The 27381-nt window shown below is 41.2% G+C and overlaps 1 protein-coding gene across 7 annotated transcripts in view; it reads left to right on the top strand.

Moving 5' to 3' along the window:
* Nucleotides 1-27381, top strand: part of NAA16 (N-alpha-acetyltransferase 16, NatA auxiliary subunit) — a 109017-nt gene that overhangs the window by 44147 nt on the left and 37489 nt on the right. For 5 of the 7 annotated variants that reach the window (XM_073345785.1, XM_073345806.1, XM_073345796.1 and 2 more), the window contains one exon: nucleotides 7092-7198. The exons of 1 other annotated variant lie outside the window; for it this stretch is intronic. In XM_073345785.1, coding sequence (XP_073201886.1) covers nucleotides 7092-7198 — 107 coding nt within the window. Of the gene's footprint in view, nucleotides 1-7091; nucleotides 7199-12825; nucleotides 23954-27381 lie in introns of all 7 variants that reach the window. One more of the 7 variants, XR_012159157.1, reaches the window with a different exon arrangement.

Below are 27381 nucleotides of genomic sequence, written 5' to 3'. Positions count from 1 at the left end.
TGGTTATTTTTGCTCCAAAATGAGGTCTGTGAGTGACCTGCATTCTAGCTGTTTGAAGTGCCTAGTTGAGTCTTGCATATCCGACTGTTGTCAAATTTATAAGGACTTCAGGCCTACGACCAAAAAAGATAGATACTAGACTGAAGTTTCTTTTGATGGAAGCTGCTCTGAGACTACCATTGGAGCTTTCCTGCTCAGAGAGTGGGACCTCCTCTTCAGCTTGCCAGTTTTGGCAGAGTCCTGGCATCAGTAATGATCTCTGGTGCCAAGGAAGCATAAGGCTGCTAGGGAAGAGGCTGGAAGCAGAAAATTTCTGGCTCTTATGCCCGCTGAGAAGGGTGATGCAGGAATGAGTAGATCATCGGGTAAGGAGGCACTGTTGACTCCAGCACTGGGTCAGGCACTATCCTCAGGAAGGTCCTCACCCCCACCTGATGACTTCAAAACTCATCAGGAACTTTCTGAAAATGGTTGCCTCAGCCTTGGATATCCACGAGAAAGAAGATAAGGAGTTGTCCCATAGTCTTGTTGCCATTTTTACAGCAACTGGCCCCCTTGAGTGGCCTTACCAATTAATGAGGTGATTTTAGAGCTCAACCAATAACCTGTGACAAATTTCCTCCGACATCCGAGAGAATGAGGATTGATACTACTGTATGTACCTTCACAAGGCTTTGAGTATTGCTTTTCACATCCCCTTCCGGTGGTCATTGGTTGTTTTGATAGCTATTGAGAGGGAGCGCTAGGTGCAGCAGGCTGCCACCCCTAAATCACAGGACCTCAAAAACTTGACCTGCTTGGTAGCAACATTTATTCTATGTCTGGGTTACAACTTAGAATTGCTTTTGTTAAGGTGTTACTGAGTCTCAGATATTCAAGTCATATCAAAGCTTAAGGACTAGTTACAGGAAGACCTGAAACAAGAGTTTCTTTCACTGGTAGACAAAGGAAAGCTGATGGATAGAACATCACTCCAGGCCAGTTTAGATGCTGCTGACTCAGCTGCTAGAGCCATGGCCTCTTACAATACGCAGGTGTTCATGGCTGTAATCTTTAGGGCTGCCCCAGGAAATCCAGAATACCATTCAGAGCCTGCCATTTAAAGGACATGTTCTCAATGCAGATAGATGACAAACTGCATTGTTTTGAGTCACCCTGGAATCTTTTAAAGTCGCTGGGTATATGTACACCTGCCCTCACTAGAAAGCACTTTTGTTCACAGTAGTCCCGCCAATATGCTACTTTTGCATTTCAACAAGACCTATTAGGGAAAAAGAGTCGGGGTTATAGATGCAGACCACCCCCTTCATCTACTGCAACAGCTCCTAGTTCATCGAGGCACCCTGGGGGCTCTAAACAATTATTTTGATGGGTTAATTGAGGCTATCAGGCCAGTGTCCAAAATTCCAGCCCCTCCTTTCTGTTTGCGGTCAGCTGTCCCACTTCCTAGCTGGTTGGTCCCAAATCAGTTCAGACCAGTGGATTCTAAACACTGGAAGTGGAATGCACCCTTCATTTTATTTCTATACCTCCCTCCTTCCTTGTCCCTCTTCTTGTGAGAGTGGTCACTGGAGGTCCTCTTCCAGGAGGTGTGTTCTTTGTTTCAGTTGGGAGTCATAGAAGAAGTTCAGCAGTATTCCGGAGGAACTGGCTTTTATTTCTGCTATTTCCTTATTCCGAAAGGAAAGAGCGGTCTCAGACAAGTTTCAGACTCCATCAATTCAACAAATATCTGAAAAAGGTAGTTTTGCATAGTCTTTCTGGCCTCCATTATCCTTTCCCTGAATTCTAGAGATTGGTATGCTGTTCTCAACTTACATCACCACATGGAAATACTTGTCCAGAATCAGGGCCATGGGAAGTATTTAATGCTCTGGGTGAACCATTCTCCCTACAAATTCAGTGCTACCCTTTGGCCTGTCTCCCACTCCCAGAATTTTTACAAAATGTATAGCATTGTTAGGTGCATTTATGTATACACTTGCACACCCAACTTCTTCATAACTGGATAACTAGCTGGTGAGAGGCTGATACAGAGTTCAGATACTATCCAGTCTTTTATGCAGTCAACCTTCAGGGCTCTGGGACTGTTAATCAATACACACATCTATCCTCTCCCCAGTTCACTTGACTCAAGCCAGAGTTTTCCTTCCATGATCAAGATTTCAGCCAATTCAATCCATCATTTTAGATCCTGTGGCTCAACCAACTACAACAGAATGGAAATACATGTGGCTTCTGAGGCACATGGCCTTTTGCAGGTACATAGTCCAACATTCCAGATTGTGCCTCAGGAATTAGTCTTGGCTGACTTCCATATTCTCTCCAAGTCATCACCCTCTAAGCCTTGTGGTGAGGGTAGCCTCTCAGGTTTTAGCCCCTCTTGGATGAACCTTGTAAACATGTATGTAGGCATTCCCTTTGTAATGCCTCCGCCTTCATTGACACTAGTGATAGATGCGTCTGCTCTGGGTCGGGGGGCTCATCTGGGTTCCCTTAAGACACCGTCCAAAAAGGACTTTTTTTAACACACAAATTTCAGGGAAATGAGCTATTCAGCTGGTGTCAGGCTTTCTCTCCCATATCAATGGGAAAAGCTTGCTCATTCTCACAGAAAACACAATGGCAATGTTCTGCCTCAACTGGCTGTGAAGGACCTGCTTATCCTAGCTGTGCCATGAGGCAGTCTAACTCTAGGATTTTTGTATTGCCAATTCAGTTGACCCCACAGTCTCTTACTTTCCAGGGGTGCAGAATGAGCTTGCAGACCGCCTAAGCAGATCATTTAAGGCCCCATGAGTGGTCTCCACATCCAAATGTAGCCAGGTGCATTTTTTAGCTTTGGGGGACTCCCTAGCTAGACCTCTTTGTAATAAGAACCACAGGAAGTGTAAGCACTTTTGTTCCCTTCAAGAGCGTAGTCAGGGTTCCCTCAGACGTTTTCCTAGGCCCTGATATGGGCAAACTTCTGTATGCTTTTCCACCAATTCCACTCCTTCCAGAATGTTGCTAAAAATCAGACAGGGTATGCTAGAGTCCTACGTATAGCCCCAGCTTGGCTTTGGCAGCACTAGTTTTCTCCCCTCCCCCTTGTAGGTAAAAGCTCTGACATTGCTTTCTTTGGCCCCACGCCTAATTTCTCAAGACCATGGTCAGCTATTCCACCCAAATTTGCAGGTGCTTCATTTAGCAGCCTGGATCCTGCATAGCTAGACCTTCAGGAATTGTCTTGTTCAAAAGAGCTTTTAAATAGTAGGAAGCCATCTGTATAGATCTATCTACTTGATGATGTGGAAGCAATTCTCTCTTGTCCGAACAATCTGGAGTCTCGCTGTCACATTCTTCGATCCAGCATATCTTGGACTATCTTTTATACCTAAAACAATAAGTGGTGGCTGGTACCTCTATCAAAGTCCACCTAACAGCTATCTCAGCTTTCCACCCTCAGGTTGATACTTCTTATTTTCTAATAAGATATCAATAGGATTTTTGAAAGGCCTGAAGCAGTTATACCCTCACATACAAGATCCTGTTCTCTCCCCCCCCTCCCCCCCATGTGACTGGAACTTGGTATTGTCAAAGCTTATGGGACCTCACTTTGAGCCTCTAGCTGCCTACTCCTTACTTCATCTTTCGATGAAGGTAGCATTTTTGATGGCCATCAGTGCTACTAGGAGGATAGGTGAACTACGTGTATTAATGCTTGGCTCTCCATGTAAAATTTCCTTTAATAATAAGGCTTATCCGTGTCCTTATCCAAAGTTTATTTCACAAATGATATAACTTCCATATCAACCAAGCAATTTGTTTGCCTTTGTTCTTCCCAAAGCCTCACTCAAATGAAGATGAGCAGCTGCACAATCTAAATGTCAGAAGAGTGTTGGCTTTCTACCTTGACAGATCTAGGCAATTCCACTTGTCTTTGCAGCTGTTTGTGGTGGTCATGGACAGAATGAAAGGGCTCCCAGTCTCTTCTCAAAGCTTTAATCTTAAATAGCTTCCTGTATTCACTTGTGCTGTGACTTACCAACTGCTACTCCATTAAACAGAATGACTATACATTCAACGAGATTGCAAGCGGTGTCTTCAGCCATTCTTGGTCAAGTGCCTGTCATAAGTATTTGTAGAGTGGCAACTAGGTCTTCAATTCACGTTTGCAGCCCATTATACCATCTCTCAAATGCCAGATTTGGGCGAGCTGTCCTCCGTCTTTATTCAGATACTCTGATCCAACCTTCTGATTTCATAGCTTGAGAGTCACTGTGGAATGTACATGAGTGGAATGTACATGTGCAATCACTAGGGAAAAAAATGGTTACTGACCTGTTCCACAACTGTAGTTCTTTGAGATGTGTTGCACATGCTCTTTCCATGACCCACCCTCTTACCCCTCTGCAATGGAGTTTCCAGCAAGAATCGACTGAGAGGCATCGGGGTGGATCTGCCCTTATGCCTGCTCAAAGAGCACACTGCTTGACCTGCTCTCACAGATACCACTGAAGAAAGTTTCAACAGCCATGCACAGGACACCCACACAGAGTGAAATGGACATATGCAACACATCTTGAACAACACTTATGGAACAGGTTAACAACTTTTTTCTTTTACTGTGCTGTATTGAAGTCCATGAGATGTTGCATTTAAGTTAATAAAAATTGCCATCTTATAAAAAAGTACAGGGTGGAAAACTTGGACATCTTCACAGAAATGGAAAGGGTTTGATACCATCAATTAGGATCATAAATATTCATGTTTGTTCAGTGCCTTGGAGAGTAAGGGTTTGTCTAGATGGCATGTAAAAACCCTTAGCAGCAAGGCTCAGAGCCCAGGTCTACAGACTTGGGCTTGCACTATGGCGTGAAAATCAGCAGTGTAAACATTTGAACTAGGGCTTTGAAACCCAGGGGGAGAGTAAGGCTTCAGAGCCTGAACTGCAATATCTATACTGCTGTTTTTAATGCAGTAGTGTGAGACCAAAATTGTAGACCTGGGCTCTGAGACTCACTATTGGAGGTTTTAAAACACAGCATAGATGTACCCTCTAAGAGCTATAAGAGTTGAGTACTATTATAATTCTAGAAACCAATGTAGATATGTCACCTGATGATGAATTTGCATCTGTCTCTCATATGAAACAAAATCTTTTCAACTCTGCTTCTGTGTGGCTGTCACCTTCATGGAGGAGCTATTACTGGTCTCAAATATACACCATATTCACTCTCCTACTTACCTTAAAATTAGCTCAGGGAAGCCCCAATGGTGTTTGAAATTGTGATTCACATTGTCCTGAGGACTAATGAATCCATCAATGAGATGGACATTAACAATGCACCTCCACTCTTCGCTTGCCTCTGAATGGCCTTGATACACAGGGTACATCTACACTGCAATTGGGGGAGCTCAGGTAGGCATACCTGAACTAGAGTGATTGAACTCACTAAAAATAGCAGTGTAGCCTAGTTACCCTAGGGTCCCAGCCAGGATTGTATTTGGGTGGCTAGCCCATGCCACTGTGGCTGTCCTGCTATTTTTTATCAAGCGACAGTGGTCAGTTAGCTTTGGCACATATGCTCCAGTTGCTGTATAGACATACCCACTGTGTGCTCAAAAAGGAGTGCATTAGGTTTATGCTCTTTGGCAAGCCACAACTTGAAGCTTTAGATTATACGGAAACTAACAGGTATATTTGTAATGCTAACAAAACTTTTTCAAGAAAGAAATGCAAGAAAGAAGGAAACTGGAAGAGTGACTGCACATATTCCTTAAATTATCTTCAGGTGAATACATTTTAAGATCAGTTCACTTGTTTAGCACACTGTGATCATCCCTCGAAGCAATGGGCCAGCCTGAGTTTAGTCCATTTTTTTCTTTTGCTCCTGAAATCTACTTTTTTTTTTTTTTTTTTTTGGTGTGCAACTTCAAAATTACCATTGCTTCACAACAGATCAAGCCAAAAATTAAAGGATGCTGTTCATGCCTCACTTAAATCCCAGGTGTTTACTTCAACTAATTCTTTTCAGGATCATAGTCGCCTTTATGTTCTGCTTGATTTTTAAGCAGTTCATCTTGTAAATTGATTTCTGAGCAGCTACCTGACAATTTACCATCTTCCATCTTCAGATTAAATGTTTTATTTCCATAAGTAGAAAAACATGAAAATAAGGGACAAACCTTATTGCCTATTTTTATTACTAGGGATAATTTTCAATGTGGATGTGTTGGTTCTGGAACACTTTATAACACTGTAAATCTGTATTGTCAAATATATTCATTTCCATGGGAAGGGGTGTGGTAATAAAAACTAGTTGCCCCATTCTTGAGCAGTACTTGAAATGAAAGCAAGATAATTCACACTTAAATGAGAGCCATGCAGAGTGTCTCACTGGGTTACCTTTCCGTGCCTTTTCGTAACAAACAAGGTATTTTAGTTACTCTAATTTCTGTTTTTCTAGGTCTGTCAAAAGTATTTCAGTTTGTAAATACTCTAAGCTTGGTAGCTATTAAATATTTATACAACCCTACTGAGCATATGGAAAGTATTCTGATATCTGTATCACGTGTCTGTCCAGTTGACTCATCATCAGAATTCATGGAAGTATTAACCTAAGATGCTTTCAGACATCAGTGTTATAAAGGTTCATTTGCTTATTAGTTACTTTCCTTTCTTAAGTCTCTCCCAGAAATCTTGTCTCTGCTAATAGAACGATATCATAGCACAACAAGTACTGTGGTTGTGCCCACAAATACATTCAGATAATTAAGTATTTCAGTAACCTCCTCCTACAATATTTTGTTAAAGATGTGGGGACTCTGCCTTATGAAACCAAGTCTCCCAATCAGTTTCAAATTCTAAAACTGATTTTAGTGTAGAAAGTCATGGTCACATGTTAGTTTCCCCAAACATAAACATTTATTTATGGGGGAAAGATGTGAATCTTCTGTTTTTCTTTTTTAACAGGAAAGAAATCAAAGCATTAGACCACTTTTCTCTTTGTTATTGGTGATAATCCATAGTTGTATAAATATAAGCACTGATCAGTATACAGCACTCACAAACATTAAAATATAACCAAATACACTTTTGTTTCTAGGTGAAACATTTAGAGAACTAATGGATAAGTTCCTGAGGGTTAACTTCAGTAAAGGCTGCCCACCCTTGTTTACCACTTTGAAATCTTTATATTACAATACAGAAAAGGTAAATTTTAGTATTTATTCAGTTTTCATATAATCTGCTGTACTAATTTAATTTGTAAGTGTATTATATAGATTCCTCTGGAATTTACAAATGACTGTTATTCAACAATCTCCTACTTAGTAGTTAGTGTACTGCTTTCACTGCAGAATTACTAGGTGGTTACTCATCACATAGTAATATGTACATATCTGTATTAAATTTGATGACTTTGACATTGTCAGAATCAGATACAGATATGTACAGAAGTTTGACAAGTCAAGAATAAATGAAGACTAATCTACTAAACTGTATTCTTTGTCCTGGGATGAAAATGTGTCAGGGTTGATTCAATTTGTGGTTTATGATATCGCTAGAAATATTTATTATAAAATAGACAACGGGTAGTGATTCTGAATTGTGATAATACAGTATTATATATTACAGAGATATTTGTTCCATATGTCAGTCTCAGTCTAAAGTTTGTGTAGTACTATATTTGAGCAGGTCTAAAATCTCAAGGTATGTTAGTTTTGTTTTGTACTAAATCTGCTTTTCTAGATGTAATTATTGGTTTTAAAGCATCAGGTGTGTGTGTCGCTAAATACACAAAATGTATTCAATATATAATAATGCAGTTTGTATGAAAAATTGTACATAGTGAAGTTGAACTCAAACTGTGATTTTAAAAACTTTAATTTGTCTGCTTTTTTGAGCTGTAAATAAGCAATAAAGCAGTTTTTTTTCCACTTGATTTTTTCAACTGTATGGAGAATCCAAAAGTTGGAGATGTTCAGGAAACTGATATGGATGACATGAATTGTAATGACAGGTTTCAGAGTAGCAGCCATGTTCGTCTGTATTTGCAAAAAGAAAAGGAGTACTTGTGGCACCTTAGAGACTAACCAATTTATTTGAGCATAAGCTTTCGTGAGCTGCAGCTCACTTCATCGGATGCATAAAAGTGGAAAATGCAGTGAGGATGTTTTTATACACACAGGTCATGAAAAAATGGGTGTTTATCACTTCAAAAAGCTTTTTCTCCCCCCACCCCACCCTCCTGTTGGTAATAGCTTATCTAAAGTGATCACTCTCCTTACAATGTGTATGACAATCAAGGTGGGCCATTTCCAGCACAAATCAAGGGTTTAACAAGAACGTCTGAGGAACGGGGGTGGGAGGAAGGAATAAACAAGGGGAAATAAGTTACTTTTTATAATGAATCAATTTCCCCTTGTTTATTCCTTTCTCCCACCCCCGTTCCTCAGACTTCTTGTTAAACCCTGGATTTGTGCTGGAAATGGCCCACCTTGATTGTCATACACATTGTAAGGAGAGTGATCACTTTAGATAAGCTATTACCAACAGGAGAGTGGGTTTCGGGGTGGGGGGGGGGAGAGAACCTTTTGAAGTGATAAACACCCATTTTTTCATGATCCAATTAAGTGAGCTACAGCTCACTTCAAGCTTATGCTCAAATAAATTGGTTCGTCTCTAAGGTGCCACAAGTACTCCTTTTCTTTTTATGACTTGTAATAGAGAAAGTTCTTCACCAAGGATGGCAAAATTAGGTGGGTTGGGAAGTGCTCGGAGTAGGCCAATGTGTAATATATAATGAGAAGAAAGGGCTAGTCACTGCTTCCACTATGGCAAGTTTTTACCTGAGCAGTTTTCTTGCCACCAATCAAGTTGGGAACATGAAATCAAAACTTTTAGGATTGCTAATTTATTCAGAGGGACTAACCAATAATTTGTATGCAGAGACAGAGGCAATTATTAGACGGGGAACACAGGATTTACATTTGTAGAAATACTTGGGTTTTTTCCTGGAAAGGGGGAAGGGGAGGGTTTCTTCAAGTTTTTTGTTTTTTGCATTCACTCATTTATGTTTGTGGAAATACCATATTTCAAAGGGTTTTGAAACCAGAAAATTGGCTCTAATTTCAGTCTGAATAAAATTAAGTATTTCAAAATTAAGTGAATTGATGAATGTCAGGGATGTTGTTATCCCTGTTACAACTTTCTAGAAGCTCGGGGTGGAAAGGAATAGTTACGTTTTGAGGAAGCGGCATGTCAGCTTGGTAGAATCAACCGTGTCTGGATATTGAAGACGAGCTGTGAATTGATTATAAGGTCTTGGTTTGAAAGAATCTTCTTGCACAGGGCCTCTGGTAATACATGATTCTAGGAAAAACTAAAATCAACATTGATTGTTGATAGAAGATGGTTGGTTGGTTGTGTGAAATTACCCTGTAATGGCTACAAGCATCTGTACTCGGGGAAAATACACTTCTACTCAATGTGACAAATTCTGTGTGTGGAAAAAGAAAGATGTGAAGTATTGTGTCCAAGTTATGAAGATGCCACACAAAAATGCAGAGAAAATTATGACAAATTATGGCTTTGGTGTTTGATCAGACAATGAAAATAAAAATAACTTCTCAAGTGCAGTAACATGAAATCTTTGACATAATATGTAACACAATCCTGAAGTACGTTATAGATGTTGGACTATTTCGTCATGGCTGTCATTCAGTTTCATGATTGGTTGGTTGATAGGAAAAGGATTGATTTCCAAGTCTTCCCTGTGATATTCAGTGGAACTCCCAGGAAGATTTTGTGTCTCTGTGTCCAGATCATATGTGTAGAAATTAACAGAACTTTGATCAAAATATACCAATAATTTTCTATTAAAAGGGGCTCAACAGAGAGGTATTAAAATTATAAACATGAGATTTAATGGCTGATAACACTACTGTTGCAGTTTCAGGGGAAATCTGGTTGAGCTAAATTTACAACAAAGACCGAGAAGGACAAAATCAAGTAAACAAAACAAACCGAGGAAAGCTATGGAACCTATTCCTACTTATCCAACTTAACCTTTGTATTTGGGATCAGTGTTGTTGGTTGAGCCCTGAGTGGGAGGAAGAAGCTTGAATTGTGGTTCATGAAATATAATCCTGTGTACATTCCTTCCCTTCTGCTACAAATGTGGTTGTGGAAGTAGTTTGGAGCAATTCACGGCATTAAAATGGTGGGAAAATTGTGAAAGTAAAATATCAGGAGATAGAACTTTGAGTTCAGCATTTTGTCCATTTTTAAAAACCGCTACTCTTTTTTTGTCAGCTCAACATCAAGTAAGCACATTTTAGCACAGTATGATTGGTTTGGTCAAACTACTTAACTCAGGTGCTGAAAAAAGTACGTTGACACTGTGTTTAAATATCTAAGAGTAGATACAAGAGTGGTAGGCCTAAGTGAATAGATTTGTGGACTCAAATATTGTGTTCTTGTGTTTAACTTACAAAATTACAGGCTTTTCTTTTTTATCAAAATGTGTGCCTCTTTATGTTTAGGGAATAAATGCTGGCAAAGCAAATCCCCTAGTATGTATTTTACGTTTCATTTCATAGACCAGGGGTGGGCAAACATTTTGGTCCAAGGGCCACATCAGGGTTGCAAAACTATATGGAGGTCCAGGTAGGGAAGGTTGTGCCTCCCCAAACAGCCTGATGCCCGCCCCCTATCTGCCCCCTCCCACTTCTCACCCCCAGACTACCCCCCTCAGAATCCCTGACTCATCCAACCCCCCCTACTCCTTGTCCCCTGACCCCCCCTCACGGGACCCCTGCCCCAACCGCCCCCACGAGATCCCAGCCCCTATCCAACCCCCTCCCTTCTCCCTGCCCCCTGACAAGACCCACAGGACTCCCATGCCTATCCAGTTCCCCCTGTTCCCTGACCACCCCTCCCCCACAGAATCTCTGTCCCATCCAACCGCCCCTGACTGCCTCCTGGGACCCCCCCGTCCCCTTACCATGCCAGAGCCAGCCACACCGCTGCACTGCCTGGTAGGAGCAGCAGACAGCACAGCGAGCTGAGGCTGCAGTGGAGGGGGGAAGCGGGGGAGGAGCCGGGGGCTAGTCTCCCCTGCGGGAGCTCAGGGGCCAGGCAGGACAGTCCTGCAGGCTCTAGTTAGCCCACTTCTGTCATAGACTCTTTGTGAGTTTTCCAGTGTGTTTATTTCAGGAAAAAGTGTGTGGATATTGGGAGGGTGTGTCAGTGTCAGATATTTCAGAGGATGGTGTACAAAATGCATAGTAAATCTAATTCAGCAACTGGAGGAAAGTAATTTCCCTGACAGTATAATAACTGATCATCGTACGCTTGTATAATGTTTATTATCTTGAAATTAGAAATGTTAAAGATGGGTTAGTCCTGTTCTTTCTTCCTTCCACTAGCTAATTGTACCTACAGCAGATCTTCTGAATAGTGCTTTATACAGTCCAGTATTAAATGCCCCAAGTTATGAGGCTTTGATTTTCAAGGCTATACTTCAAAATTTTATGTTTTCCTGGGTATATTCCTTCAATTGCACCACATGAAATGTTTCTCCATCCTCGGTGTTAAGAGTTCTAGTACCCATGGGAGGATTTATTTAATACCAGCCCAGATTCCCTCGGTCTGTACCTCTAAGTAGAAACTGCAGCACTTCCCAAGACTCTTTTGGGTACCTGTGTACCATTTAGCCAGCATCTGTTTTCTCTTCCCCAAGGAGAGAGTCAGTCAGCACTTTGTCCCTCATTGTTAACACTTGCTTTTATACAAAATACTGTCCTTTTAATAGAAGAAAAAGTTGAATGACAAACATAAAACTAAAACAATCTGTAAAACTTCTCACCATGATTGGTGCTGAAGACAATATAGATATCAACGTTTTTTCCATAATAGACTACAAAATGAATATTCCCAGTTTCTAAGAAGTTTCTCCATCATGGTACACTCTTGTACTAATTCTTAAGATGGGACGATTTTGGCAAATAAGTGAAATATATAGCATGTTTTGAAAATAGTTAGATTTTGCCTTAGTCTTATTTCCTGTAGCTTGTTCTACAGCAGGATTCCCTTAAATGAATGCCCTGTGGCTCTTGCAAGCTTTTTGAGGGCTCTTTTACCTGCGTTGTTCGGGAATAGCCCAGAAAATCGTAGAATAGATGACGCAGTTATCTTTAACATATCCTGGTCCTGAACTGTTCATAGCCTTATAGTACAAGGCTGAGACCTTGAATTGACATTGGAAGCGAACTGGGAATTGGTAGACAGTGCAGAGCACCAGTTTTCTGTTCTCTGTGGCTTATCCCAATGAAAACTGGGCTATCAGACTGAAGCTTCTGTGTTGCTTCTACCTTCATTCGCTGATGCATAGTGTCTGTCCCACTCTGTCACCCCAAGTGCAGGAAGTGGGGACCCGCAAGGATTTTAAAAATTAATACTTGCCACTCCAGGCTTGTATTAAACTCCCAAGGTTACAGCTTCTCTCTGACCTTGGCTTGGTAAACACTGCCACCACCCAAATGCAAAAAAAAAACCCCTCTGAATCCAGGAAGGAGCACTTGGGAATTCCTCCCTGTGGGGTACCCTCAAGCCCTCCCCCCCCGGGAAGAATCATAGAATATCAGAGTTGGAAGGGACCTCAGGAGGTCATCTAGTCCAAACCCCTGCTCAAAGCAGGACCAATCCCCAATTTTTGCCCCAGATCCCTAAATGGCCCCCTCAAGGATTGAACTGCCAACCCTGAGTTTAGCAGACCAATGCTCAAACCACTGAGCTATCTGAGAAAGCCACAGCTAATCCCCTTTGTTTTCTATCAGCTAATCAAACAACATGCACAAACGTCGTGGGACACCAAATATCCAATCCTGTTCTTAAAAAAGGTAAATTTTATTAACAAAAAAAGTATATATATATTTTGAACTTAAGCTTTTGCTAGATTTTAAAAGAGCAATTCCAAAAATTAAGCACCCAAACTAGCTTTCTTGGGGGTTCAGCTTAAAGGTTACAAGCAAACAAAAGCATCGGGTTAGCACAGAGGAGATCCACAAGCCAAAATAAGAAATAAACTTGATAGCGTCTGTCTAAACATTCCCTATCCAAGTGATTCCTTCTAGGTATGGAAAACACTTTTTTTCATACCTGGTTCAAACCTTACACTGCATTTCTGCTTATAGCATTGCTGCTCCATGTTCTTTCAGCCCAGAGAACAACAGACAAAGTTTCTTTCCCAATTTTAAAAAGTTCTATCTTCCCATTGGCTCTTTTGGACAGGTACCCCTACAGGTAAAGCAAGTAGAGAACAGACCAAGAGGGATTTTACAGCTAGCTGGCTGGCTGGGTGTCTATCAAAGGGAGCTATCCCCCCTTATTTATCACACACGGATTAAATTAATTTAAAAATGTGGAAATGACACATGCGAGGGTCAGTCTGGTCTGATCTTCTGCCAAAAGAAAGGAGCATAGTCTCTTAGCATGGTGAAATAAAAAATGTACTGTGTCAAGCCTTTCCTAGCAAGGTTAGATGGTTTAGGTCAAAATCAGAAACTGATGTAGTTATTTTACTGGTTAGTCCATGGCGTGGTCTACACTTACGCTATATATCGGTGTAGCTGCATCAGTCCAGGATGTGGAAAAAACCATACCCGAGTGACTTAGCTATGCCAACAAAACCTCAGTGTAGACACAGCTTTGTCAGCTCAGCTAGCGTTGTTGGGAGAAGTGGTGTTCCCACATCAAGAGAAGAATTCTTGTCAATGTAGGCTCCGTTTACACTAGGAAGCTATGCCAACAGGCTCTGTAGTGTAGACATAGCCCATATCTACTACTTTACTGTTTCCCGCCCCCAAGTTTACACTATGAAGAAGGCAAGAGCAGAGACTTTTTTCAGTCAATATGCCATTTTAGGAGGGGGACTTTCCTTATTTAATGGTGGTCTGGTCTTTTTTCTTTCCAAAAGACCCTCTGGTCTCCAATTAGCTCATGATATTACTTCAATGCACACCTGATGGTACTAGTCTGGGCATGTGAGAGCATTTCTTTTCCTCTTCCAGGCATTTGTCTGAACAGAAACCTACAGTTTCTCCCTAAAGTAGCTTTACTGCAAATTTCTAGTGAATAAGAATATATAAAAACTGATCTCTCTGTATATGTCCAGGCATAGCTGCTTATCACAGTATCCTTTAAATGTGTCTTCTCTGTGCAGCCCCTCCTCCATTAGACACTGCTCCCCTTATGAAGCAGTCCCTCCAGTTCCCTAATAAATAAGTTCAAAGAACACAGTCTAGTACTGAGATGCCCAGAAATGGACATAGTATTTCAGGTGCTGCTTCACCAGAATTTACTAAAGTCACAATCTCTTGTGCTCATTGATCCGGTTCTTCTATATAAGCAGCCCAAAATTGTATTAACTCATTTTTGACCACCATATCACATTGAGCACCTATTTTATGTGCTATTGGCATTTCCCCAGATGTCTTGGTATTACTACTTTCTAGGTTTCTTCTTTGTGGAAGTGATATGGGAGATAAGTTTTAGAAGGGAAGGACACTTGAGTGTTGTGTGTGCGTGTGGGGGAAGGGGACGAGCACTGGCTGCTAGTTTGGCACATTGCATATATTGTATGGCATTGCCTAAACCAGTCATGTATAAGTATAATGTAGATCTTTCCTGAAAGGATATAACCAATTCAGAACTCTTCAATGGATGTGTAGTTTAAACACTACCTTCTAAGGTGCATTGCCTAACTTCTTGTTTTCTAGTTTTAAATTGTTCCAAGCCTTAATCATTTAAGTGGAGGGGGGTCTGTTTCTAGATTTCAGTATAAAATAAAAGCATGAGGCCGTGTGGAAAAGTTATGCTGAGTCTCTTATTACAAGGTGTAATAAGTTGCTGTCTTTGATTTCCCTTCCAACTGATAGGGACTTTCAAATCTACTACTTGATGAGAATGGACTGTTTGGCAATATAAATTAATACTAAAAAAAGCTTCACTGGGAGGTAGGTGTAAACTACTATGTAACTGAAGATCCTGCCTCAGCCATCCAAATGAAAAACTTTGACTTCCATACTGAAATTTTAAACCATTTATCTTCATGTATCCAAGATTTGCTTAATTTCCAACTTAATGGAAGAAGGAAGACCAATGTCTTAAATAAAATCCTTTTCTGTAAGTCTTCCCTGAGTCTTAGGTGCTGTTAATCAGTAGCTTATAGGTGATTAATTCAATGAAGCAAATAGTACCTCTTGTTTAATATGTAGTCACATTCAGTTTATTAAAATTATCAAAGCCAGTTAAGGGATTTAGACCACTTCCATTTCTCAACAATCTCGAAGCAATTATTTCTTATAATTAATACCGAGATTACTTATTTTCCTTTTTAATCATACTGAACATAACATGCTGTTAATAACTAATCCATTCAGTTAATACATTGTGTTGTAGATCTTATTTCTGGATAGTCAGTAAATGCAACTTTTGATGTTATAAAACCTCTCCTTTTAGTCTTGTCATTATATGTCCATCAGTGCTCTTTGTTTAGGCTTCACTAAACCTGGAGCTGGACAGAGTCAAAATTCCTCCTCAACTTTACTGCAAGACTAAACATTTTAATTCAGTCTGCAGTACCACAGCGAACCAAAAGAGATTTATAAAGGTTAATCCCCAGGTAATTCAGTAACTGAACCTTCTATTCATAAGTGTTTACATAAGTTGAAGAGTTGCAACAGAGAAGCCATACATAGTCTGTTTTTAATTACAGTATTGTTATCAAGATGCACTTCATGTTCTCAAGAAGGCTGAGAGGAAGAATACAGTACTTAAGTGGATTCCATTATCCTGCTCTTGGGAACATAGTTTTGTCCCTGTTACAGATTTTCTTGTTCTGTTGGTTTGAATACCTACCATTTGGTCCCTCACTGAGGGTTAATTAACTACAGGATTCTTTATGCAAGGTAGCTAAAGACAGTAGTCCTTTTTTGTTACTTAAACATTAGTGTTGTTTTTCCTTTTCTTGGAATTTTAAACTTCTCTCTAACCTCAGATGATGTTGGTACTCTGCAGTTCCATACTTTAGTAGTTTTTGCTATTTCTTCCTATGTCAGAAACACTTTCAAGGGATTGATTAATTAAAACAGTACTTTTACTGTCTTATTAGTGGTGTTTCTACACTGCAACGTAAGTCCAGGGTTAGCAGACCTAAAGTCAGTGAACTGTGGTTTTGTGAACCCAGGGCTTGAGCATCTATGGTGGTTGCTGACACCTAGACCGAATTTTTGAACCAGGGCTCCAGCATCCATAACTGTGGTACACAGGTCTGAGTCCGTCCAATGATATCCAAGACTTCCTAGTGCCTTCTTGAAATATGGCTGCTCTAGCTCTTTGTGGTCACAGGAAGTTTGAGCAGCCTGCTGACCCATCTTGCTTGGGCCATCCTTTTGGTCAATACGGCTCCAGCAACCAGAGCCAACAATGTGGAGGAGTCACGATTTGAAGAACTCACGCTTTCACTCCTGTTTTAAGGAGATGGCAGAGCTGCTGTGAGATGCTGGTGGACATACCGGTGGCCTTTTCTGACCCACCAAAGGCAACTAACAGACTGGCTGCTGCTGCTCATGACACGTATGGCCATTTATACCCACAATGTAGCACTTCTGGAGAAGGGCCAAAAGCACAGAGTAGTGGGACCACATCGTCCTGCAGACCTGGGATGACCAGCAGTGACTCCAGAACTTTTGCATGAAGAAAGCTAAATTTCTGGAGCTTTGTGAGCATGTTGCCTTGACCATCCAGCTTTGAGACATGAAGGTGGCTGTGCCAGTCTAGAAGTGGGTTGCTATAACCATGTGGAAGCTGGCTATCCGAGACTGCTACAGGTCCATTACCAACCAGTTTCGTGTTGAGAAGTCGATTGTGGGTCAAGTGGTGGCAGGGGTTTCTTAGACAATCAGGCATGTGATTTACTCAAAGGCAGTGACATAAAAGATACTCCTGAAGTAATTACTGGCTTTGAGAGAATAGGGTTTCTAAACTGCACCAGGTCCATTGATGGAACTCACGTACCCATAGTTTTGCCTTCAAGGAGCACCAGTAAATAAACCAGAAAGCGTACTATTCCATTGTTATCCAGGCCAGTGTAGACCACAGAAGCCAATTTATTTACATTAACATGGGCTGCACTGGAAAAGTTTGATCCAGGATTTTCTGCCAGTCGAGAGTCTACGTTCAAGAACCTGCTGGGACACTGTTCCTACCAAATGACATGGTCATAAATGGAGTTAGTGTTTCCACTGTTGTTGGGGATTTTGCATGCCCCATATTGCCTTGGTGTATGAAACCATATCCTGATCTCAGAGGCCCTGGCAAAAGAAGGTTTAATTACACTCCCAATAGGTGTAAAATGGTGGTTGAATGTGCGTTTGGCAGATTGAAATCCTGCTGGCACTGCCTGAAGACCCTATTTGGATTCCACTGTAATCAGTGCTCTTTGCATTACTGTGGCTTGCTGTGCTCTTCACAATCTTTGTGACACCAAAGGTGAGCCATTTTCCCCCAAATGGAATGGACAGTGATCGTCTGCTGAAGCAGTAAACTCAACCAGAGAGTGCAGCTACTGGAGCTGGATGCACCCAGGCATCAGAAATTAGGGATAACTGTGCTCACACTTTATAGACTTGCATGGGCCAGTGGTAAAGATAGTACCTTTATGATGTGCTTGTGCAATGCTTACAGTACACTGGGTAAGGGTTGGGGCTTGACTGACATGCATTGGACTTATGAATGACCTATTCCCACTTATGAAATGGAATGGAGGTGCACAACTGTGGACTTAGATATCTGTATTGAGAAATAGTGTTAGCATACAACTTCAAAAGTTGTCATTTACCATGTGTTTCTTTTAAATATATATAGGATGTGATGTAGTGATTGTAACAAAACTTCTTAATAAAATATTTTTGTTTGAACATTTATTAGAAAAGTATAATATTAAATTATTTCCAGGCAGGCTGGTTGACATTAACACACCAAACATAAACCAAGCACATGAATAAAATGCGAACAATGGAACAATTTCCAAGATGGAATCCTGCTACTGTGGCATATAACCTGGCCCCTCCATTCTCCTTTCCTTCCACATTTGCTGCGCACTGGGTGCGGGGGCAGAGGGGCAGTGGAGTGTCCACTGGGGAGAAGCTCATATGAGAGACTGCATGGGATATCTGTTCCATGGAGGACTCAGGCCATGGGGCTGGTGCAGCAGCAGTCTGCAGTTTTGCAGCCATTATTAAAAGCAGCCTCTCAGCGCACAACAGAAAAAACTATCTTCATCCCTTAACTGCTGTTCCTCTTCCAGGAACTGTGAGGCAAGTATCTGAGCTCTTACTGAAATCTGTCTTCAAGCTGTGAAACCAACCTGAGCCTTTCATCTTGTCTTTCCGCTTGCTGTAAGTCCCTCTCTGTTTGGTACTGGACTGCTTGTTGGCTCTGCTGAGAATGTCAACCGTAAGTTCATCACAGAAATGATTCCTCTTGCACCAGTCCGTGATGGTACGGTGATCCAGTCTTCTACTCTAGTTGTGCAAGTTGTCAAGGATACTATGATCTGCAGAGGTTGATGGTCCTGGAAGAGGGGAAGAAACAGAAGGTTGTCTCAAGTGTGTCAGTACATGAGCACAAAAATTCCTTTTGGAATTTCAAGGCCTTATATGTTACTTTGTAAAACTACTTCAGTATATTGTCAGAGGGATGCTTCAGACTACAGAAGTTCCCTAGACACAGCTGGGTTAAAAAGAGGTGCATAGTTAAAAATCACAACCACTTTTTTCTAAGAATTGCAGACCAGTTTGGACTGTGGAGGAGGGCAGTTCATAGAATCATAGAATATCCGGGTTGGAAGGGACCTCAGGAGGTCATCTAGTCCAACCCCCTGCTCAAAGCAGGACCAATCCCCAATTAAATCATCCCAGCCAGGGCTTTGTCAAGCCTGACCTTAAAAACTTCTAAGGAAGGAAATTCTACCATCTCCCTAGGCAACACATTCCAGTGTTTCACCACCCTCCTAGTGAAAAAGTTTTTCCTAGTATCCAACCTAAACCTCCCCCACTGCAACTTGAGACCATTACTCCTTGTCCTGTCCTCTTCTACCACTGAGATAGTCTAGAACCATCCTCTTTGGAACCACCTCTCAGGTAGTTGAAAGCAGCTATCAAATCCCCCCTCAATTGCCATCTACATAAGCTGTCTGTCATTTGAGGCATTCCACATTTTGGAGGACACGACAGTTCTGGTGGTTCCAGATGCAGAGGTTTATTCCAAGCTACTTATGGGGAAGCCAACTGTTTATGCCACCGTGAAACACACATCTGTGAGTGGAGTGGGCTGATGAGCTACTGAGGTGCCCTGAAAAATGCGCCCTTCCCTGAAACATGACTACCTATCTGGAGTTCCTGCTACTGAAAAAGTTTGCAGCCATCAGCACCCAGGATGGGGTCAAAATTCATGAGGGAGTCAATAGGATGCTGTGTTAGCATCTGCATGTATTCTGGGGTCTTCAGGTTATGGTGTGCTACCATTGGTTCCAGGCTAAGCACAGTACCCAGCACCTGGTCAAAGCCCTCATAAAACAGATGTGACGATGACGGCTTCCGATGTAGCCTTTTTGACTGCCTGCAAACACACAAACTCCACTGGCATCCCCTTTCCCTCTCCTACCCCTCAGTAAATTTCTGGACTGCATTCAGACCTCCAGACCTATTTCAGACACATGATTTCATCACCCATGGAGCACGTGGACTACATTTAACTGAAATGACTGCATTTCAGTCCCGTCCTGTGTCTTCCCCCCCCCCCCCCATCCTCCTCTGCAGTTCAGGATTTGCAGGTGGCTTGTTACTTCATTGACTTGATACGGCGTGATTGCAGGATGGGCAACGTAATGTTCTCACTTTTTAACAAACTAGCATGTCCTAGCACAAAAATAAAATTGCCCATTACTAGTAAAACATGACTTTTGGAGGCTTGTCACATTTGTGCTTCCTGATATCCATTTTAAATTCCAGGTTATGGGGGGTGGGGTGGGGGATACTGAGGAGCTGGCCTGCAATCCGCCATTGGCAGATACACTGCTGCCCAGGGCTTGCACTAATTTTTGCTTTGGTTCATAAAATGAAAATCCTTTCCATAGCTATAAATTTAAAAATGAAGCCAGAAACTTCCCTAGCTATGAGGAGACTTCTGCCTGTGTAGTTTCTGCTGCTGGTTCCATGGTGAGTCGCTTCTCCAGGGGAGGTTTTCAACAAAAAGCTCCTCTGAGTACAGTCTAAGGATGTGCGGCAGCTGCTCCTGCGACAAACCCTCTTCCAGGACTCGTTTCATCGCCAGAGTCACTTTGTTGGTCTCATCTGGAGCCTGCTGCTGGCTCCCATCCATTCCCATGCTAGATTCTGGGGTCCGCAGGTCATCATGAGCTACCGTTGGTTCCATGCTAAGCATAGTACCCAGCACCTGGTCAAACCCCTCATAACAGACATGATGATGGCGAATTCTTCTTCGAGCGATGGTTCCTATTATATTTCACTGAGGGTTTACATGCAACATGCATCCGGAGCTGGAGAATTTGAAAGTAGTAGTGTCCATTGGTTCACAAATCTTTTACCTTTTTAATTAGAAAATGGACGATTCCCTCCACATCCTGAAGGATTCAAGAGCCACACTTTGCTCACGGGGTATCTGTACACTTTTGTGCCCAAGCGTAAATTCTGCTGCCCACCACCACAAAACAATAGTACAGGACTTCCCAGTTTTTCCACCAGAGGTCGTAAAAACTACCACACAAGTGCCAAAAGACCAAACCATCTCACCCCCTAGGTCCACCTTCACAGCCTTCCTCTTCACAAGTGCAACCCTCTCAGAAAAGATACTTCTGAGGAACACTAGAGAACTGTCCTCCACCTTGTTTACTGCCATTCAACCACACCACCCCCTTCAGGGGTCATCTAGCATTCTTTGTACCAGCTTGGAGTGCAATAACAACGGACAAGTTGGTGTGAAATGTCATCCACTATGGCTGTACAATAGAGTTCACCACATCATTCACAATCCCCTCCCCAATCCTTCCTCAGGGACCACACTTACAACAGCATCCTCACTGTAGAGGGTGGACTCCTTACTACAAAGAAGGGTGATAGTGCAGATGAACTGCTCTATCAAGGGGTTCTAGTCAACCTACCTCCTGATACCCAAAAAGAAGGGCAGGGTGAAGACCAATCCTGGATCTCCATCTCAATCACTTCATCCACACACCCAAGTTTCATGTGATCATCTTAGCCGCTATCATCCTGTCATTAAAAGATGGCATGTGATTTGTGGCCTTCGATATGCAGGATACCTATTTTCACATAGACATCCATCTGGCCCACAGACAATTCCTGAGGTTCATGGTAGGCCAATAGCGTTTTCAATAAAGGGCTTGCCTATTCCTCCTTGGCCGCATGGCATTGTGCATGTATGTCACCGCCTTCGCTTGTCTCCACCTCCTTCTCTGCCTCCAGATGTGGCTCCACAGTGTCTACTCACCTACATGACATGCCAGATAGCTCCCCCTGAGGTACTTTCGTCCATCTAGTGGTGGACAGACCCATGACAGGTCTGTGTCCTTTCTCCCATCCTCCCCAGACAGGACAGTCATCACAATGCATCCCATGTGGAAGGGGAGCGCACATGGGAGAACACATGACACAAGGAAAGTGGACCCCACGGGAATCAAGGATGCACATCAGTGTTCTGGAATGTAGGGCTGAAAGGGACCTCAACAGATCATCCCGTCCAGTCCTCTGTGCTGAGGCAGGACCAAGTAAACTTCGATAATTCCTGATAGGAATTTGAACAACCTGTTTTTAAAAGCCTCCAATGATGGAGCTTCTACAACCTCCCTTGGTAGCCTATTCCAGTAATTAATTACTCTCATAGTTAGACAGGGTTTCTTAATATCTAATATAAATCTCCCTTGCTGCAGTTTAAACCCATTACTTCTTGTCCTACTTTCAGTGGATATGGAGAAATATTGATCTCAGTTCATTTTATAGCAGCCCTTAACATATTTGAAGACTTATCAGGTCCCCAACTCAGTTTTCAAAAGTAAACATACCCAGTTTAACCTTTCCTCATAGGTCAGGTTTTTAAAACTTTTTATCATTTTTGGTCCTGCCTCAGCACAGAGGGCTGGACTTGATGACCTGTCCAGGTCCCTTTCAGCCCTGCATTTATATTCTTTGATATTTCTGGAGGCAATAATTAAAGATTCATTTTACTCCTGTTCTCTTTCTGTAATCCCTCCCTCCCCCATCTTCCCCAGTCCCTTGTGGAGGTGGGATTTTATTTCTCTTTGCTATTCTATTAATAATTTGGTCCAAAAACATACTGATATTTGTGCCTCAGCAATAGAGAAGTGTGCTATCCCTGGTGATGAGGCAGTTTCATTTAAGAATGCATTCTTGCCCTACTTATCTGGATCTTTTTATCTTTATACTACTGAATTATTAAGAATTACAGGCAAGTTTATTTTCCTAAGATAGCTAAACACAAGTTTTTTGTATTAGTATCAGTTTAGAATATAGTAGCAATATTAACTTACTTAATATTGAATGAAAAGGCTGTCTTTCCATCCTGTAGCACTGAAATTGTTTCCTATTAACAGGATTTCCCTTTCCTTTAGCAATTTAATTCTCGTCTAAACAAAACTTGGCTTTAGAGATAAGGATGTTATAGGATTTTTACTTCCAAGTAGCGTTATATGAAAATAAGTTTTCATTGTTGTATAGAGCATCCATAGACTGCCAATTAAAGAACATACTTCAAAAATTCTTATACAATAGTAAGTGCTTGAAATGTGTAATGACAGATGCGTGTGTCTACAAATGAGTTTGGTGGTGGCACTTGCAGGGAAAGATAATGTCTGTACAATATATATTGTGTGTGGATACTGAGTATTATATCTGAAAGTTTGGAGGGACTTGTTTACTTGCTGATGGCTTCTTCCTGGTTTTTTAGGGTAATTATGCAGCTATCGTGTCATTTTTTCAATTAAGATTTTTAGTTGTTGTAGGTTTTATTAATAGTGCAATGTTGGTGTCTTGGCAATTAGTTTACTATCAAGACTTTTCTCTGCAATGTAGATGCAACTCAGCAGCTTCAGAAGCCTAACTGCATTGTGTTTGGAGGGTACTAAAATTGTATCAGGCTTGCCTTCACAAAACTAATGATAGTAGCAGACATGTATCTAGGCATATTTATACAATCTTTGGCCTGATGGCATCTGAGTGCCTAAATATAGCGCTAAGCATGACCTAAAAGAAGCTGCACTTTTTCCTTGATGTCTCCAAGACGAAAAAATTCTGCCTAGTAATCCTAGTATATTAAACATGGAATTTGGGGCCTTTATATGAAGTTACCATTTCTACATGAACCTAAGCCTTAAGAGTAGCTCTTAGCAGTGTGATTTTGCTGCATGTAAATGACTGACTAGAAATGACACGTTGAGATGTAAGAATTTTCATACTCCATGGGCTGCTCCACAAATGTATTTGTAATAAACTCTTTAACATCCCCATCTGTTCCCACTATCCCCTAGCAAAAGAGAGAACAAAATCAGACACTAAAACAAATTGCAAGTTTTTAAATTTGACTGACCAATTTTCAGAACTCCTCTTTGGGTCCCCAATCAGTGGTGCGCTATATCCGTGAGATTAAATCCAAAGAGTGAAGACTTTCAATTAGTCAAGGTTTGCGTCGATTGTGTTGCAGGTGCGTTGATTCCATTGAAGCGCATGTGTCCTATTTCTGTGTAACTAAAAACATGGAGGCTCTATGAGGAAATACTGGATGAGAGAAAATGTCTGTCTGGAAGAAACCTCAGAAGTCTCAAAAAAGATATAAGACTCTCTGCACAGGAAGGTAGGCTGTCTCCCCTGAAGCCCTTTCTTTTCCTCTTACAAGAAAGATGGCTTTCTGTCCTTAATTTGGATAGCTATAGACACAAAAGGGAAGCTGTGACCAAGTTTTGTAGCTGGGTGCCCTCCATGAATTAGTGGTAGATCACATAAGGAAGTGAAGGACATTTTAATTCTATTCTGATTATCTCTACATTTTAAGATAGAGTAAAAGGTTAGCAACCAGGGGACTCGGCCGCCTTTTTGTTCATGTCTATCTCGTTAGGTTAGTTTTAGAGAACTGTTTACTCCCTTGGTTAGAAAGTTCTCTGGGTTAGAAGTTTAAGGATGGAACTCAGTGGTAGGTGGGCTTATAAATCATATCCAAATATTACTGAACATACATAGCAAAATGTAAAAATCTTTGATTTTAGAACTATATTCTTCATAAGAATGAGAGAATTCCAAAAAGCGTAAATAGGAAAGTAAGAAATTGTGCATTAAGCAGTACCAGAATTTGATGATCAGCTAATATTTGCCCCTTCTTCTAATGTACAGAGTGCTTGCTCATTAATAGTGCTATAAAGTACATAGAATTATTAACCCCAGTCAATAGATGAGGTAATATTTGAACTTAGTCTGCTAGTTTTCAGTGCAATGCCACTTCCCCTAGGTTGGAAGGGTGTTCAGAAAGGAAGATCAGGAGAAAGATCTTGTCTGTCTCCATCCAGTTCTGTATGGCCGTTTTAGAACAATGGAGAAAAAAAATCAGTGGTATCTGGGAGCATGCATATCTTAGTTGGAACATTGAGAAATTTAAGGAGAGAGCCTCTAACAAGTTCTACAGCTCATATGCAAATGGGATTTTTCCCCCTCGCAGTTTATAATTTGACCAAATCTGGAAGGGTTTTCATGGGGACAGTAATACAGTAAAAAGCACCAGTCTGACCCCCGGCCTACCCCCTGCAAAATTTCAAGTTACTGCATCATGGCACAAGGAAGAGATGGTGGTGATTGTTAAGTCTGAACTTTTTTTACAATGCAAAACTTTTCAGTAACCTTCTTGGAAATTGCTACACTGTGTGTGGTTGAGTTTTCAAAAAATAAATTGAACCCCAAACATGGAAAATCCCAACCTGATTAGTTGAGGTTTGCTAAAATTATAAACATTTGAACCGTTTTTTTTATAATGGGAATTTTTAGGCAGCCTTAGAATAGGTGTTTCTGCTTCACGTATGATGCATCAGTAATAGTTAGCCTCTGTAACTATGTGAGAGAGTCTGTCTACACTACAGGTATCACTGTAGAGCTATAGTGTAGATGATTCCTACACTGATGGGAGGGATATTTCTAGTGATATAGGTAATCTGTCTTCCCCGAGCTGACAGAAAAAAATTTTTTTCTACCTAACCATACTCTGCTGGGTGTTCAGCTTAACTGCAGCGCTCAGGGATGTGAATTTTTGTCACACCCTTGAGCAATGTAACTAGCAATGTAACTAGGTCAATCTAAATTTTAAGTGTAGACCAGGCCTGAGCATAAGTACCAGTGATTAGTTACAATATTCTAAATTAAATGATTTTTCAAAACTATTTAGAAACCCCAGTCACATTTTTCAGTGTTTTCATAACTAAATGATGCTGGAGACTCTCCACAGGAACTGCCATTTTATTGACACTACCCAGGAGGAAGTCCAGTCTTACGAAATTTAAGACACTAGAAATACTGTTCAGAATCTGAATGAGCCCCGCATTTCAGAGTCCGCTGGGACTTCTGCTGGACAGTATCATAACAATATGACTCCTGGAATTGCTGATGTAAACCAGGCACGAGTGATTTTATTACTGTTGTCTGTCCACACTATCACTTCCAACCATTCTAATACCAGTGGAGTGTTGCCTGATGGTAAGAAAACTTGTAGTGTCCAGTAATACGAAGTGCTGAGAAACTTAAACCTTCTTTATGCCTCCGAGTTATGTAGCCAGTAAAGTCTTTTAGAAATGGCTTTGTGTAAGGGATATTGCCTAAAATACAGGCACAAGGAGTGAACCCCTATGACATGTGGGGAAAAGCATGTTGGTGTCTTCCCACACAGATACCTGAGAAGAAGCCAGACTGGCTAACCCACTTACATAGACCTAATTAATGGTACAGTCTGCGTCACAAAATGTGTGTGCTAGGACTGACTTACACCACAACACTAGTGCTAGACCTTGCCTGTTGGCAAAATCTGTATGAAATATTCAAACTTTGTTAGGCACCGCGTCTTAATTGTACTGTATGTAGGCACAAACCATGTTTGGAGACAACAGTGTCTCAAACTGATTACAAGCACTAAAAATTGTAGGGTTGATAGGGTCTTAAAGCTTGCAATTTTATTTCTTCTTCTATCAAAGGAATAAAAAGCGCATCACGCTGGATAGGCACATGACCTGGATGTTTCAGCTAAGGCCAATAGTAATGAAATGTCTTATGTTGGATTATGAGTGTGGGAAATCCACACCTCTTAGACTTGTTTCAGACTGTCTACATATTCAGTGACGTTGTGTACAATAGAAAATGTACCTGTTTTGCTGGTATACCTGTACCAGTGGTATCCCCAGTGTGTTAGAATAAGCAGGACATAGGTGTTCTAGCACTGTCATAAAAACTGGCTTAGAGCAGAATTAGATGGCATGGTGGTTAAAAACATCTGCACCCTATGTAAGAGCATTTGTGATGTTGCCAGAAAATTAGTACAAAATTTCCTAGTATTGACTCACATCATGTGGTAAGTCTTTCAGGTCTCCTATGTTGAAGAGGATGTCATAGATAAATCAGTGTGTTTCACAGTGTTAAAATCGAAGTCTCTGACTGCACTGGATGTATTCTGTAGTTGGAAAGACTTTGGAGTCGGGCTTACTGAACAGGGCAGTCACTTGTTCATGAACGGGAGTTGTAAGTGGCATAGAGTTAAAGAACTAACAGTGCTGGCTTAGTTGCATGTTGTTTTCCAGGCGTAGAAATATTAACAAATTAAATAGAACATGGGTTCTCAAACTTCTATATAGTGTGGATCAACTCTTGATGCAGAGATTGTTGTAAACTCCATTCCCTCCCAGTTGTGACATATATCCCAATATTTTACATTGGAAAGAAATACTAGGCAAGTATTAATTTCAGAGGTCTTTTAATGTGACTTAGTAGCTGGAAACAAGGAGAGTGAGCATCATGTGACCAACCAGGTTTGTGGACTACCAGCAAGTATTTTGTGAAATATCTGTGGTCACCAACCACAGTTTGAGAAACGCTGAAGTAAAGCTAATACCTAGCTTTGACACCTAGGACAAACTTTAATTAAAAATAAATGGTAAAAGTTCTTTTCTACAAGCTGTGCTAGGATCACTAATAAGAATTAACAAGCTGACTAAGTGTTTATGGTAGCGCTATTGGTATTTATTCCTCCTGCTCAAA

Source organism: Lepidochelys kempii, chromosome 1 (genome assembly GCF_965140265.1).
Source record: "Lepidochelys kempii isolate rLepKem1 chromosome 1, rLepKem1.hap2, whole genome shotgun sequence".
NCBI lineage: Eukaryota > Metazoa > Chordata > Testudines > Cheloniidae > Lepidochelys > Lepidochelys kempii.
This window is presented reverse-complemented; position numbering and strand designations above follow the sequence as displayed.